General features: G+C 35.3%; 1 protein-coding gene across 1 annotated transcript in view; it reads left to right on the top strand.

The window, feature by feature from the left end:
• Nucleotides 1-15752, top strand: part of DNAI4 (dynein axonemal intermediate chain 4) — a 123572-nt gene that overhangs the window by 12566 nt on the left and 95254 nt on the right. Inside the window, 2 exon segments of the mRNA XM_059924219.1 lie at nucleotides 11629-11813; nucleotides 13162-13274. Of these exon segments, the coding sequence (XP_059780202.1) occupies nucleotides 11629-11813; nucleotides 13162-13274 (298 nt within the window).

Below are 15752 nucleotides of genomic sequence, written 5' to 3'. Positions count from 1 at the left end.
CTGGTGGCGCAGTGGTTAAGAATCTGCCTGCCAATGCAGGGGACACAGGTTTGATCCCTGGTCTGGGAAGATCCCACATGCCGCGGAGCAACTAAGCTTGTGCACCACAACTACTGAGCCTGCACTCTAGAGCCCGTGAGCCACACTACTGAAGCTTGTGTGCCTAGAGCCTGTGCTCCACAACAAGAGAAGCCACCGCGATGAGAAGCCCACGCACCACAACGAAGAGTAGCCCCCGCTCACCACAACTAGAGAAAGCCTGCGCACAGCAATGAAGACCCACCACAGCTAGAAAAGAAAGAAAGAAAAGACAGACATATAGGTCAATGAAATAATATAGAGCCCAGAAATAAACCCTCACAATAAGGATATCAAGACCATGCAATGGTGTCTTTTCAACAAAGGTGTTAAGAGAACTGGATATCTACATGCAAAAGAATGAAGTAGGACTCTTACCTTACACCATTTACAAAAATAACTCAAAATGTATCAAAAACCTAAAGGTAAGATCTAAAACTATAAAACTTTTAGAAGAAAATATAAGGGAAAAACTTTTTGACATTGGATTTGGCAATGATTTCTTAGATATGATATCAAAAGCATATACAACAAAAGAGAAAATAGATATATTGGACTACATCAAGCATTAGAAGCTTCTGTGCATCAAGGGACACAACAACAGAGTGAAAGGCAGCCCATGGGATGAGGAAAATTATTAGAAAATCATATATCTGATAACAAGTTAATATCCAGAATATATAAAGAACTGCAACTCAACAACAAACAGCCTAATTTAAAAAATGGACAAAGGACTTGAATAAATATTTTTCCCAAGAAGATATACAAATGGCTGACAGCACATGAAAAAATGCTCAACATCACACCAATAATCATTAGGGAAATGTAGATCAGAACCACAGTAAGATACCAGCTCACACCAATTAGGATGGCCACTATGAAAAAAACCCCAACAATAACAGAAAATAACAAGTATTGGTGAGGATATAGAGAAATCAGAACCTTTGTGCACTGTTGGTAGGATTGTAAAATGGTGCAGCTGCTATGGAAACAGTATTATTGTCCCTCAAAAATTTTAAAATAGAATTACCATATCATCCAGCAATTCCATTTCTTGGTCTATACCTAAAAGAATTGAAAGCAGAGATTTGAACAAATAGTTGTACAACGATTTTCATCACAGCATTATTCATAGTAGCTAAAAAGTGGAAGCAACCCAAGTTTCCGTCAACAGATGAATGAATAAACAAAGTGTATGTGTGTATATACCTTTAAAAAGAAAGAAATTTCAACACATACTACAACATGGATGAACCTTGAAGATATTATACTAAGTGAAATAAACCAGTCACAAAAGGACAAAGACTGTATGACTCTAGTTATCTGAGATACCTAGAGTAGTCAAATTCATAGAGACAGAAAGTAAGATGGTGGTCACCAGGGAAAGAGTAAAGAGGAATTATTGTTTAATGGGTACAGAGTTGCACTTTTGTGAGATACTTAAAAAGAGTTCTGGAGATGGATGGTGGTGGTGACTGCACAGCAATGTGAAAGTACTTAATGCCATGAACACTTAAATGTGGTTAAGATGAAAAATGTATGCATTTTACCATAATAACCCCCACTGATGAGCTCTACCTGGGTATGGCACACTGAGAATCCTGGGGCCTTCCCCTGGTCCATGAGATCACGTTCCATGTCAGGAGAGGCAAGCTGAGAAGACCTCAGGCTACTGCCCTATTCCCTCCATGGAGCACTCAACACCTAGAGTGAGGTTGTCACTCATGGAGAAGCTTACCATTGTCTCCACTGTCAACCCCAGAGATCTGGTGCAGAGATATTATCTGGGGAGAGAAGCAAGCTGTACAACAGATAGTTCCTTATATCTTCCATAAGGAACCAGCTTTATTTGCAACAGAGCGTGGAGAAGTTTAAACCTATGAACACCCTCAGAAACAGTGGACATAGTGGTAAACGGCAATTGGGAGGAAATTAATTGATCTAACGAGGATACACCCTAGACTGTAGGCTAGCTAGTTTATAGGGAAACAGGGTATAAGGCAATTCCTCAGCAAGAGAAGCCTTCCTGTAGTGAGAATAAATATTGAACATTGGCATCAGAAACTTCCCTGGAAGGAGCCACAATTTGATTGGATTAGTCTGTAGAGAATTTATGCCCCAGGGCATTGTTGAAAACAATAGAGCAATCAGCTGGCAACTAGTGAAGTTAACAGCTGAGTGTGGTCAGGGTAAGAGTGGAAGAGAGCCCTACCAGTAGCTCTGGCATCGCAGGATGGTTGTGGGCATACCCAAAGCTGCACCTCCCTGAGGAGCAACATTAGTGTGTTAACAGGACTGCAGGGTAGGTGTTGAGAGGGGGCATATTAGTTTCCCAGGAGTGCCTTAACAAAGTACCAACAGCTGTATGACTTCAAACAATAGAAATTTATTGTCTCACACTCCTGGAGGCTAAAAGTCTGGAATCAAGGTGTTAGCAGGGGTGTGCAGCTTCTGAATATGCTAGGGAAGTATCTGTTTCTCTCCTAGATTCTGATGGCCCCAAACACTCCTTGGCTTGTAGATCCATCACTCTAATCCTCTATCTGTACATTTTGTTCTCCCCATTATTTTCACAGTATCTTCCCTCTGTTTGTCTCTGTTCAAATTTCCCCCTTTTATAAAGACATCAGTCATATTGGATTATGGCTCACCCTAATGATCTCATCTTAACTCGGTTAAATCTGCAAAGACCCTATTTCCATAATCTGATGTACTGGAGGTTAGGACTTCAACATATCTTCTTTTCGGGGACACTGTTCAACCTGCAATGGGAAAACAGACCTCACTAAAATAATCCAGGTTATCACTAAACAAAATATAAACAAGCAAATAGCAATAACAAGCTCTAGGGAGGAGGGAAGTTCCAGTACCCAGAGTTGCTACAATATATTATCTAAAATCTCTGATTTCTGACAAAAAATTATGGAACATGTACAGAAATAGCAAAGTATGACCCATACTCAAGAAAAAAGGCAACAGAAGCTGTCTGTGGGAGGAAGCAAATGTCAAATTTAACAGAGATTTAAAAGAAGCCATTAAAAATAGCTTCATGGAATTACAGAAACTATGCTTTAAAGAAGTAAAAGAAGGTATAATGTTACACCAAGTATCAATAAAGAGAAATTATAAAAAAGAACCGATGGAAATTCTGAAGCTGAAAAGTACAATAATTGAAACTTTAAAAATTCACTAGAGGAGCTCAACAATGGATTTTAACTGACAGAAGGAAGAATTAGCAAACTAGAAGACAGATCAATAGAGATTATTCAAGCCAAACACAGTGGGAAAATAAAGAATGAAGAAAAACGAATAGAGCCATCAAACACACCAACATATGCATAATGGGAGTAACAGAAGGAGAAGAGAGACACAAAAGGAAAGGAAAAAATATTCAAAAAGATAATGGATGAAAACACCCCAAATTTAATGAAAAACAATATCCTACACATCCAGGAAGCTCAGTGAATTCCAAGAATGAATCAATGAAGACATATTATAGTAAAAATGCTGAAAGTCAAAGACAAGAAGAAAATCTTTTTTAAAAGCAGCAGGAGAAAAACAGTGTGTATCACGTGCAAAGGAACCTTAATAAGATTAACAGATAACTTTTCATCAGAAACAATGAGGCCAGAAGGCAGAGGAGAACAGATTTGAAGTTGTTAAAGGAAAAGCTCAACCAAGAATGTTGTATCCAGTAAAGCTATTATTCCAAAATGAAGATGAAATAAAGAGTCTCCAAGATAAACAAAAACTGAAAGAATTTATTGCTTGCAGACCCACCTTATGGGAAATACTAAGGGAAGTTCTTCAGCTTGAAAACAAGTGACCTCAGATGGTAATTCATATCCATACAAAAAAATCAGTAAACACAATTATGTAATTACAACAACTATTATATCATGTAATTAATTCAACTATTAGTGCATTTCCTCCTTTTTTCCCTCTTAACTGATTTGAAAAACGATTATATAAAATAACATGTATATAATGTATTATTGGATCTATGATACATAGAAATGTAATATATGTGTTATGTATTTGGCAGTAATAGCACAGAGGAGGTGGATGGGAACAAAGATGTAATGTAAGCTAATGATGACAAAATGAAAAGTAATAATTATGGCTCTGTTTTCTTATATTTTGTAACAGTAATACATGTAATTTACATAAAAATAATACCACAAAAGGGGGAAATAGTGAATAGAGCTATATAGGAGTAATATTTCAATATGTTATTGGAATTAAGCTAATATAAATCCAAAGCTAATTTTGACAAGATGTGTATGTTAAACCCTAGAACAACCATCTAGAAAAACCTCAAAAATATAATGAAAAAATCATTAAAAAATTAAAATGCTACCTTAGAAAATATTCACTCAATGCAGAAAAAAGTAATAAAGGATGAATAGAGGACAAAAAAGACATGAGACATATGGAACACATAAAGTAAGATGGGAGATATAACTCCAACTATATCAAGAAAACATTAAATGTAGATAGATTAAACAATCCAAACAAGGGGCATAGATTGTCAGACTGGCTTAAAAAACATGATCCAATGATAGGCTGTCTACAGGAGACACACATTAGTTTCAATATTAATTTCAGACCAATGTCTCTTATGAATGTGGGTGCAAATATCCTGAACAAAATTCTAGCAAACCAAATCTAACATATAGAGTTATATGCCTGGAGTGCATTAGTTTGCTAAGGCTGCCATAACATAATATCACAGACTGTATGGCCTAAACAGTGTCCTAATCTACTCTTCCTTTAGGGACACTAGTTATATTGGAGTAGGACCAACCTTAATGGCCTCATTTTAACTTAATTAACTCTTTAATGTCCCTATCACTAAATACAGTCACATTTAGCGGTACTAGGGGTTAGGGGTTTGACATGTGAATTTTTTGGTGGGGAGAGACAATTCAGCCCATAACAGTTACCAAGTGGGATTTATCCCAGGGATGCAAAGTACTTTAACATCTAAAAATCAGTGTAATACATCTCATATCAGTAGAATAAAAAGCAATGATCATCTAGATCCAGAAAAAGCACTTTTCAAAATTCAACATACTTTCATGATAAAAACACTTAATAAACTAGGAGTAGAGGGACTTCCTCAACTTGATAAAGAACACTTATGAAAAATCCACCAATATCAACTCAATCATGCAACTGGATGCTTTCCTTTTGACATCAGGAACAAGACAAAATTTTCTTGCCACTCTATTCAATATTGTACTGGAGGTTCTAGGTAGGGCAATTAGGGGGAAAAAAAAGGCAACCAAATTGGAAAGGAAAAGATAAATCTCTATTTGCAGATGACATAATGTTACATATAGAAACTCCTAAGAAATCTACTAAAAAACAATTAAGACTATGGAATTCCCTGGCGGTCTAGTGGTTAGGACTCAGCGCTCTCACTGCAATGGCCCGGGTTCAATCCCTGGTGGGGGAACTAAGATTCTGCAAGACATGGCATGGCCAAAAAGACACAAAACAAAAAAAAAACAAACAAAAAAAGAAACTATTAAAACTAATGAATGGATTCTGTTAGGTTGCAGAATACATGATCAATATACAAATAAATTGTATTTTTTACACTTGCAATAAACAATTTGAAAATTAAGAAAACAATTTCACAATAACATCAAAAACAATAAAATACTTAGGAATAAATTTAATAATAGGAATGATATCATAAGCTCTGAAAACTGTACAACATTACTGAATGAAATTAAAGATGATCTAAATAAATGGGAAAGCATCCAAAATTTATGAATTGGAAGACTTACCATTATTAAGATGGTGATACTTCCCAATCTGTTCTATAGATTCAACACAATCCTTATCAGAATCCCAGCAGACTTCCTTGTGCAAATTGACAATTGATTCTAAAATTCATATGGAATTGCTAGGAACCCAGAATAGCCAAAATAGTCCTGAAAAAGCAGACTAAAGTAGGCAGACTCACACTCCCAATTTCAACATTTACTACAAAGCAACAGAAATCACAATAGTGTGGTACTGATTGGCACAAGGATAGATATACAGATCAATGGAATAGAATTGAGAGTCCAGAAATAGACCCATCACATCTATGGTCAACTGATTTCTGATAAGCGTACCATGACCGTTTAAGAGGGAAAGGATGGTCTTCAATAAATGGTGCTGGGATGACTGGATAGCCACATGCAAAAGAATAAAGTTGGACCCTTGCCTCATACCATATAAAAATTAATTCAACATGAATCAAAGACATATGTGACAGTTAAAACTAAAAACTCTTAGAAGAAAACATGGTGGTAAACCTTCATGACCTTGGTTTGGCAAAGGATTCTCAGATATGACACAAAAAATATGAACAACAAAAGAAAAAAAGCCAGATGAATTGAACTTTACCAAAATTAAAAATGTGCTTCAAAGAACATGATCAATAAAGTAAAAAGTCTACCCACAGAATGGGAGAAAATATTTGCAAACGATATATCTGTTAAGGGATTTGTATTGGGAATATATAAAGAATTACAACTCAATAATAAAAAGACAAAAATCCAATTAAAAATTGGGCAAGGGATTTGAATACTCATTTCTCCAAAGAAAGTATACAAATGGTCAAAAAGCACATGGAGAGATACTTGACATCACTAGTCATCAGAGAAATGCAAATCAAAGCCACAGTGTGATCTTTACTTCATATTCAGTAGGATGGCTAGAATCAAAAAGTCAGATGACAAGTGTTGGCAAGGATATCAAGAAATCAGAATACTACTGATAGGAATGTAAAATGGTCCTGCCACTTTGGAAAACAGTCTGGTAGTAATTCAGGTGTTTAAACATACTGCTATCTTATGACCCAGCAATTCTACCTCTAGATATATACACCCAAGAGAACTTAAGATATATTTCCAACCCAGAAACTTGTACATGAATGATTATATCAGTATTATTCATAATAGCCAAAAAGTGGGAACAACCCAAATGTCCATCAATGGACAGATGGCTAAACAAAATGTGGTATATTCATACAGTAGAATATTATTCAACCACAAATAGGAATGAAGTACTGATGCATGCAACAACATGGATGAATCTTGAAACCATTATGCTAAATGAAACAAGCCAATCAAAATACCACACACTATGTGATGCCACTCACATAAAAGTCCAGAACAGGGAAATCTTTAGAGACACGAAATACCTAAGTGGTTGCCTAGGACTGGGAGGAAGACAAGGGTTAGGGAGTCAGAGTTAAAGGATATAGTTTCTTCTTGAGGTGATAAAAAAATTTCTAAAATTAACTGTGGTGATGGCTGCTCATATTTGTGAATACACTCAAATCCACTGACTTGTACACTTTAAAAGCTATTTAAAAAGATAATTATGCAGATTGTGTGTAACTTTATGCCAATTTTAAATTTTGCAAAATTTGCAAATGAATATAAAATGGAAAGATTCCTTAAAAACTTACATTTTACCAAGAGACAAGCAAAAATGAAAATTGGAAGGTATTAAAGAAATTAATATGAGTAATTTAAAAATCTTTCTTCAAAGATAATTCCAGGCCCAGATGGTTTCACTAGTGATATATGCCAAACACATAAGAACAAAAACAGAACAAGAGAAATGGGTATATTCCAGAACTCATGTTATGAGGCTAGAAATATCTTGATATCAAAATCTGACTACAACAATATGAGAAAGAAACATTACAAGTCAATCTCTCCAAACATAGATGGAGAAATCCTCAATAAAATGTTAACAAAATTCAATAACAATAAAAAGAGATAATACATCATGAGGAGCTGCATTTATACCAAGAAATTAAGATTGGTTTAACATTTAAAAATCCATTAGTGTAATTCACCACATTCATATATAGCTTAAAGGAAAAAAGCACTTGATCATCTCAATACAGAAAGTATTTATATGATAAGATTAAAATTTTATTCATGATTTAAAATGTTCTTATGAAACTGGCAATCACAAGGAACTTCCTTAATCTGATTTATAAAATCCTACAGCACTGATCGTATTTAATGGTAAAGCATTCCTAAGAAGGATCCACTTCTATCCAACATTCTTGGAAGTCTTAGCCATTTCAGTATGGCAAGAAAAAGAAATGAAAAATGTAAGAATTGGAAAGAAAGAAACAAAACATTGAATATTTGTAGATGACACAATTACCTACATATAAAATTTTAAGTCACCTATTAATAATTATCAAATTAATAAGAGTTTAGCAAGGTTATTGGATATCAAAAAAAAACAACCAAAAACAATTATATTTTTATATACCAGCAACACACATTTCAAAAATTACATATTTTTTAAATGATACCATTTATAATAGCACATTAAGTACTTGTGGATAAATATAACAAAGATGCACATACCTATACTGTAAAAACTATAAAATTTTACTGGGAGACATTAAACAAGACCCAAACAAATGGAGAGATAGAACATGTTTATGCATAGAAAGAGTCAGTATTGTAAGTGTATCAATTATACCCAAATTTTGATTTATAGATTCTTTGCAATTTCAGTCAAAATCTCAGTTCTTTTTTTCATTGTATTTTTTTCAGGAACTTGTCAAGGTAAGTCTAAAATTTATATAAAGCTGCTAAAGCTTAGGCATAACCGAGATACTCTTGAATAAGAACTTTGTGGAAGGACTTGCTCTCCTAGATACCAAGTTTTATATAAAGTGTAACATTAACAAAGGTATAGACAGAGAGCCTACAAGTGACTCAGGCACATATAAACACTTGTTTTATAATAAATGTGCACTAGAGAGTAATGGGGAAATAACAGGATTTTCAAAAATTCTTGTTGAGACAATTGGGTATTCACACGGAATAAAAATATATTGGCTTCCTTCCTCATACTATACACGAAACTCAATTCTGGGTATATTATAGATCTAAACATGAAAAGCAAAAATATCTTCATAATTTCAGGATTGGGAATGGTTTCTTGGATGAGACATCTAAGGCGTAAACCATAAAGGAAAACATGATAAATTTGACTACGCTAAGATGAAGAACTTCTATTCATTAAAAGATACTACAAGGAAAATGCAGCCATAGAGTGAAAGAAGACATTTTCAACACATAAACTAGAAAGGGTTCATAGTCAGAACATTTAATGAACTCTATCATCAATTTAAAAAAAGACGGAACTCAACAGAAAAGTGTGCAAAGGACTTGTATGGGATATTTTCCTTCAAAAAAAAGGAAGTCAAGATGGGAATAAGCACATGAAAAGAAGTTTAATTTCATGAAAATTAAAGTCAAAATGAGATACCTGTATACCTATACCCATACTGGTTTACATTTCTATATCTGGCAGTGCTAGTTGTTGATGAGAATGTAGAGTAACAGCAACTGTCACAATGCTGGTAATCTTGAAAAGTTTTACAATCAACTTGGAAAACAGTTTGGTGTTATCTAATCAAGTTGACTCATCAATTCCACATCTATATATCCCCTACAGAAATACATTTTCATGTTTAACAGTATGCTTTCACATAAATGTTTATTGAAACAGTTTTCATGATGGCCAAAAACTGGAAACAATTCAATGTCTGTTAAAAGTAAAAGGGATAAATAAAATATGATATACTAATCCAACAGACTACAGTCACCAATAAATGAATGAACTATTATACATGCAACAACATGGAGAGATATATAAAAGCATACTGTTGAACAAAAGATGTCAGATAATTCTGTTATAATATATGGCTATTTATATACATTTTAAAAACAGGCAAAACTAAATTACATTGATAAACTTGGTAAATATCAATACTAAGTGCTAAGCAAAATATGGGGCAACCAGAACTCTCATACTTTGTTGGTGGGAACCACTTGAGAAAACCTTTCAGCTGTATCTACTATATGTGAACATATAAATAATCCAATAACCAGGAATTTCACACAGGTATACACCCAACATAAATTCATACAGTATAGTCAGCAAAACACATGTACAACCATCTTCTTAGTGGCATCATTTGTTTTTGGTTTTTTAAAATATATTTATCTATTTTTGGCTGCGTTGGGTCTTCGTTGCTGCTCGCGGGCTTTCTCTAGTTGCAGCGAGCGGGGGCTACTCTTCGTTGCGGTGTGCGGGCTTCTCATTGCGGTGGCTTCTCTTGTTGTGGAGCACAGGCTGTAGGCGCGAGGGCTTCAGTAGTTATGGCACATGGGCTTAGTAGTTGTGGCTCGCGGGCTGTAGAGCTCAGGCTCAGTAGTTGTGGCGCATGGGCTTAGTTGCTCTGCGGCATGTGGGATCTTCCTGGACCAGGGCTCGAACCCATGTCCCCTGCATTGGCAGGTGGATTCTTAACCACTGCACCACCAGGGAAGCTCAGTGGCATCATTTGTAATAGCCAAAAATTTGGAAACTACAGAAATGTCCATGAACAATAAAATAGATGTATAAAATTGTGATATATTCACACAATGGAATATTATTGTACAACAATGAAAATGAACCATCTACAGCTATACTTAACAATATGAAGGGCTCTCACAAATATAACATTGAAAAAAAGAAACCAGATACCAAGGGTACGTGCTTCATGATTCCATCAAAGTGAAGTTCAAAAACAGGCAAAACTAATCCATGGAGTCAGTATAATCATTACCTTTGGTGGGAGATAGTGACTCTTACGGAAGGAACTTCTGAGATGCTGGTAATTTTCTGTTTCTAAATCTGAATGCTAGGTGCCTGGGTGTCTTCCATTTATGAAAATTTATTAAGGTGTGCATTTATATGTGCACATCTCTATGTATATTTTACTTCAATATAAGTTATAAAAAGTAAGTGTTATTGTTTAGGAATGCATACTTAATAAAACTTTAAAAAGAAGAAAGAAAATAATTACCAAAATCAAGTTAATGATATTCACTGGGAAGGAGGGAGAGGCAGTAAACCAGAAGAAGCAAAAGCTAGGGGAGCTGCTTGTGATCTAGGAGGGGCAAAGTCTCCTGGAGGTTCTATCAATGTTCTAATTTTTTACTTTAGTTGTGATTATAAGAACATTTGCTTTGCATTATTTAACTATATGGTTATGTTTTAATTATATTTCTGTATGTGTTAAATTTCATAATTAAAAATACTAAAAATTAGCCAAAAACAAATAAGCCAAAAATGTGTAATAACTTGGCTAATATTTATTAATAAAATGTTAAATGAAAAGTTGTGGTTTTTAAAGCTTATACATAAAAAATTAAATATACCAAAATATTAACAATCTGAATGAATAATCTTTCTATATTTTTGAATTTTCTCAAAATTAGTATATATTTCTTATATACAGGTAAAACATGAATAAGACTTTTAAAAAAGTGTATGCCTCAGTTAAGAAACTTTTTAAGCATAAAATCTTTTATCATTAAATTTTTAATGTTTGTCCTATCCTACAAACATTATATTTATCTTTTTTCTACTATTTTTATCTCTGTTTTTTAGGACCGATTATTCAGAAACCCTGTCTTTTTTACTTATTTTATTTTAAATAACTATTTTCTACAGGTGACTGATATACATGGAGTTGATGTTACTCCCAGACCTCTCTACCATCCAGATCCATATACTGGTACAGCAAAGCCAAATAAACTATTGACATCACAAGAAGGATCACGTACATCAGACTTTATAGCTTCCTATAGCCTTTATCAGAATACAATAAATCCTAGTATGTTAGGGCAGTTTACAAGGTAGAGTATACTATTCTATGATTCTTTTTCTATATCTTATGTATTTTCATTTAAGTTGCACATATGTAACTTAGATGTCAGTTGTCCCCAGTCTCCCAGCTCCGCTCTCTCATCCTAGTGTGCCACCTCTGTGTTCTTCTCATGTTTTAACTAGATGTAGAGCTTGCATGTCAGGTGTTCCCCTACACTTACACCAAAACATTTGTGAAAAAATATACAGATTTTACTCAAGATTTCCTGAGGAACCAAAAGATGCGACCTAGCATCACAGACGTATTTCTTCAGTTTTCTTCAGTTTCTTTTATGCTGCAGTTTAGGAGCTTTCCTTTTTTTCCCTCCCTATTCTTCCATACAAATCCTTGTTCTCCTAGGGTTTGATTTCTCTCTTGTTTTATAACTTTTTTTTGGTAAATGACATGTTTTGCATTTACATATGTAGATACTTATATAATTGAAAATTTTTAGTGCTTCCAATAGAGAAATTCAGTCTTTGCCATAATAAAACAGTACTCCTAAAACAATCTAAAGATTATGGGGAAATACTTTAGTGTGTAACTTTCAATCTGATAAATTAAAAGTTCCAGATGTTAACTAAGCACGAAATTTTAGGAGAAAATATGCTGCTCTAGAGTCTGCCTCCAAATTAGCATACAGAAGCCATGGTAGTTCTCCGCAAAACAAAGGATATTCCAGTAAACTGAACCCAACCTTTCGGAGGGCAGTTGGAACTATAAGTAGAAAGGAAAAAAGTATGTAATATCATGGAGTAATGTTAAGTTTCTATGTTTAAAGGAAATTATTTTTGGATTCTTCAGTGTATTGATTTCCCACCAAGTATATAAATTTTATTTTAAATTAAGTCTTGAGAGGACATTTATCAAATTGAATAAATTGCATTTAATATGGGATTTGAAAAATGAGCAGAAACCTGGTGAAAAATGAAGGGTAGAATATTCCAGGCTGAGGCCCTGAGGTAAGAGAGCTCCATAAGTTTGAGAAACTTAAAAAAAGAAAGTGGGGGGAGAGAATATTGATAATGAAGATAAGACGGAGAGTCTCGGTAGGTAGGCTGTGTTTTGGATTTTTATCCTAAACATACTGTTGAGAATCCATTGAAGGTCTTTAGGCATAGGTTTGACATGTCTTATTTCTAAAGTATATTTAAAATGACTTTTTACTTAAAGAACATTAAAAATCAACTCAATATTTAAAGAACTAGTTTATTTTTATCAACTTTGCTCATATGATTACAGTATATTTGATTTCTCAATCTGATAATGTTTTCTTTTATACATTTAATTGCACATAAGGATATCTAAATAAATAATGTTGTTATTCATTATTAAAGGTCAGTTTTAGGAAGCAGTACAGTTTCTAAGTCAAGTACATCCACTACTGAATCAATGGTAGAAGATCTAGAAGAACCATCCTTTAAACGGGAAAGGTTGGCTAGTTTTACAGGTAATGAAAATCCAATCTTTTATTTCAGTAACAGTTCATTATTTCTTTAGCAAATGTGCTCATTATTTTTTGGGTGCTTGAGATAGAAGAACTATGGTAATCATTCCCAAATGCTGGCCTGTGCAGTAGCTATATGAGAATTACCAGGGTAATGTTTATATATTTTTTAAAATTCTCAAATGACTTTCTTGCACCACCAGCCTCAGTAATCACAGACCCTGTTTTTTTTGTTTTTAATTTTTAAAAAATATTTATTTATTTATTTTTGGCTGCATTGAGTCTTTGTTGCTGTGCGCGGGTTTTCTCTAGTTGTGGCGAGCGGGGGCTACTCTTCATTGCGGTGCGTGGGCTTCTCATTTCTGTGGCTTCTCTTGTTGCGGAGCACGGGCTCTAGGTGCGCGGGCTCTAGACTGTGGGCTCAGTAGTTGTGGCACGTGGGCTTAGTTGCTCCCTGGCATGTGGAATTTTCCCAGACCAGGGCTTGAACCTGTGTCCCCTGCACTGGCAGGGACTGCGCCACCAGGGAAGTCCCACAGACCCTGTTTTAAAAGAGCTCAGCTTCTAACTCAGGAGACAAATAATTGTGATACACTGTGATCAATGCCATATTAAGACATATGCAGAATGTGATGGGAGTACTTACAAAGAAAAGATTAACTACTGTGAGGTGGAAAACAAAAAATGAGAGAACGTTTGTAGAGAACATAATTGACTTTTGAATTGGGTTTCTAAAGATAATTAGTAATTTGTCAGGAGAACAAAAGGAGAGGCCCATTCCAGGCAGAGGATAAAACATGAGGTAATGCAAAGGATTATGTAAGTAAAGTTAAAAGAATGAGGAAATAATGGTTGACCATAAGTGCTGGAAGAAGTGGGTACTTCCTTGAGGGTCAGGATGTCTTTTCCTCTAAGATGATAATGAGGATTAGTGAAAATATTAATAAGGTTGGAAAAGTGCTTGATGGACTCTTCTTTTTGGTGTTAGCATATGTAACAGAATGCTTCTGACAAGTAACAGAATACCCAACTACCATTTTTCCCACATTAAAAGAAGTTAAAGGTAGATAGCTTTTGGCTTTGCTTTTGTGGCTTGTGTCAGAATCTGGATTGGAAGCTCTGCTCTTCTCTTTTCGTAAGCCTTTTCTTCTTGTTTCTTGCGTCATGGTCTCATGATACGTGCCCCAGCTCTGGGTATTATACCCACATTAAAAGCAGAAAGAAGGAGAAAGGCAGTAGCACCAGTCACATCTCCCTCATTTATCAGGAAAGTAAACGTTTTCCCAGAAGGCTTCCTTTTTCCTGTATATTTCTGTTTTTATCACATTGGCCAGAACTGTGTCACATTGACACCACTAGCTTCAAGAGAGGCTGGAAAAGCCAAATATTTTATTTCTCAACCTGTATTAATGGAAAGAGGCCAGGGAAGGGAGAAAGGCTTAGCAATGAAGACTTAAGCAATTAGCAATGTCTGTTGTAGGAAGACGCCCGTCCTCTCAGGAGGGGACAAAGAATTGAATTATTGTCATAAGCTCCCTCAGCAGTCCCTACATATATTCTTGCCACCCTCCAATTTGTTTTTCCAAACTGTATGCAGAATTGAACCTGCTCTCCTTCTTGGATGGGACTCGAACCCAGCCAAAATTCAGATTGGGACTTGAATCCACAGGATGGGACTTGAACCCATGGAATGGGACTCAAGCCCAGCCACACCTCAGACTGGGACTTGAACCTACAGTCCCTGACTCAGGAGGGGACTCAAATCCACTGTCTTTTAATTGAAGCTGCTCACCTGGTGTCAGGACTTACTCAAGCTCAGGTTCTTTTTTCTCCTTGCAGAAAGAATTCAGCATGAGGCAAAGCGATAGGCAGAGTCAGTTTATTAGCATAGGATACTTGTGAGAGCTACAAGCGGGCAGGCAAGGGAGCACAGCCCTGAGAACAAAGAGGGCTACATTTTTATAATCAAAGAAAAAGTGGGGAGGGAAGAAAAGACCACCTTCTTCCTCAGTTTTGGGTAGACGTCAAGGCTTAAATCACTAGTTCCTCCTTTGACCCTGTATGGTCTAATGGGGATGATCATGACGCTGTTTAAATATGTATATTAGCAGAAGGGTGGTGACATATACTAATATATGGTAATTCATCTCAGGTTTTGTTATAATGTCCCCTTTCACCTACTTTCTTTCCTTTTTCACCTATATTTCTGTCTTGCAGAAATGCTACTCTTCAAGGACTACTAACTCCCTGACTTCATGTAACAAGATTCAGACCGCATATGTATTGTGTTTTAACAATGAAAGTTTGTGGCTTGAGTGTGCCTGGTGCTTGGATGCACCTGGTCTTTCGTCAAGGTAGTGTAGATTGTTGCTAGGTTACTAGATTCTTTTCTTGAGTGGTCAATAGTTTACAACAATCTCCCCAAACTCCCTTAAAATTCCCTTTCTGTCTTTAATCCCCTAGTGGGATTTCTAAGCCAAC

The sequence above is a fragment of the Balaenoptera ricei genome, chromosome 1 (genome assembly GCF_028023285.1).
Source record: "Balaenoptera ricei isolate mBalRic1 chromosome 1, mBalRic1.hap2, whole genome shotgun sequence".
Taxonomy (NCBI): Eukaryota; Metazoa; Chordata; class Mammalia; order Artiodactyla; family Balaenopteridae; genus Balaenoptera; species Balaenoptera ricei.
The sequence above is the reverse complement of the archived record's forward strand: the minus strand, read 5'-3'. Positions and strand labels throughout refer to the sequence as shown.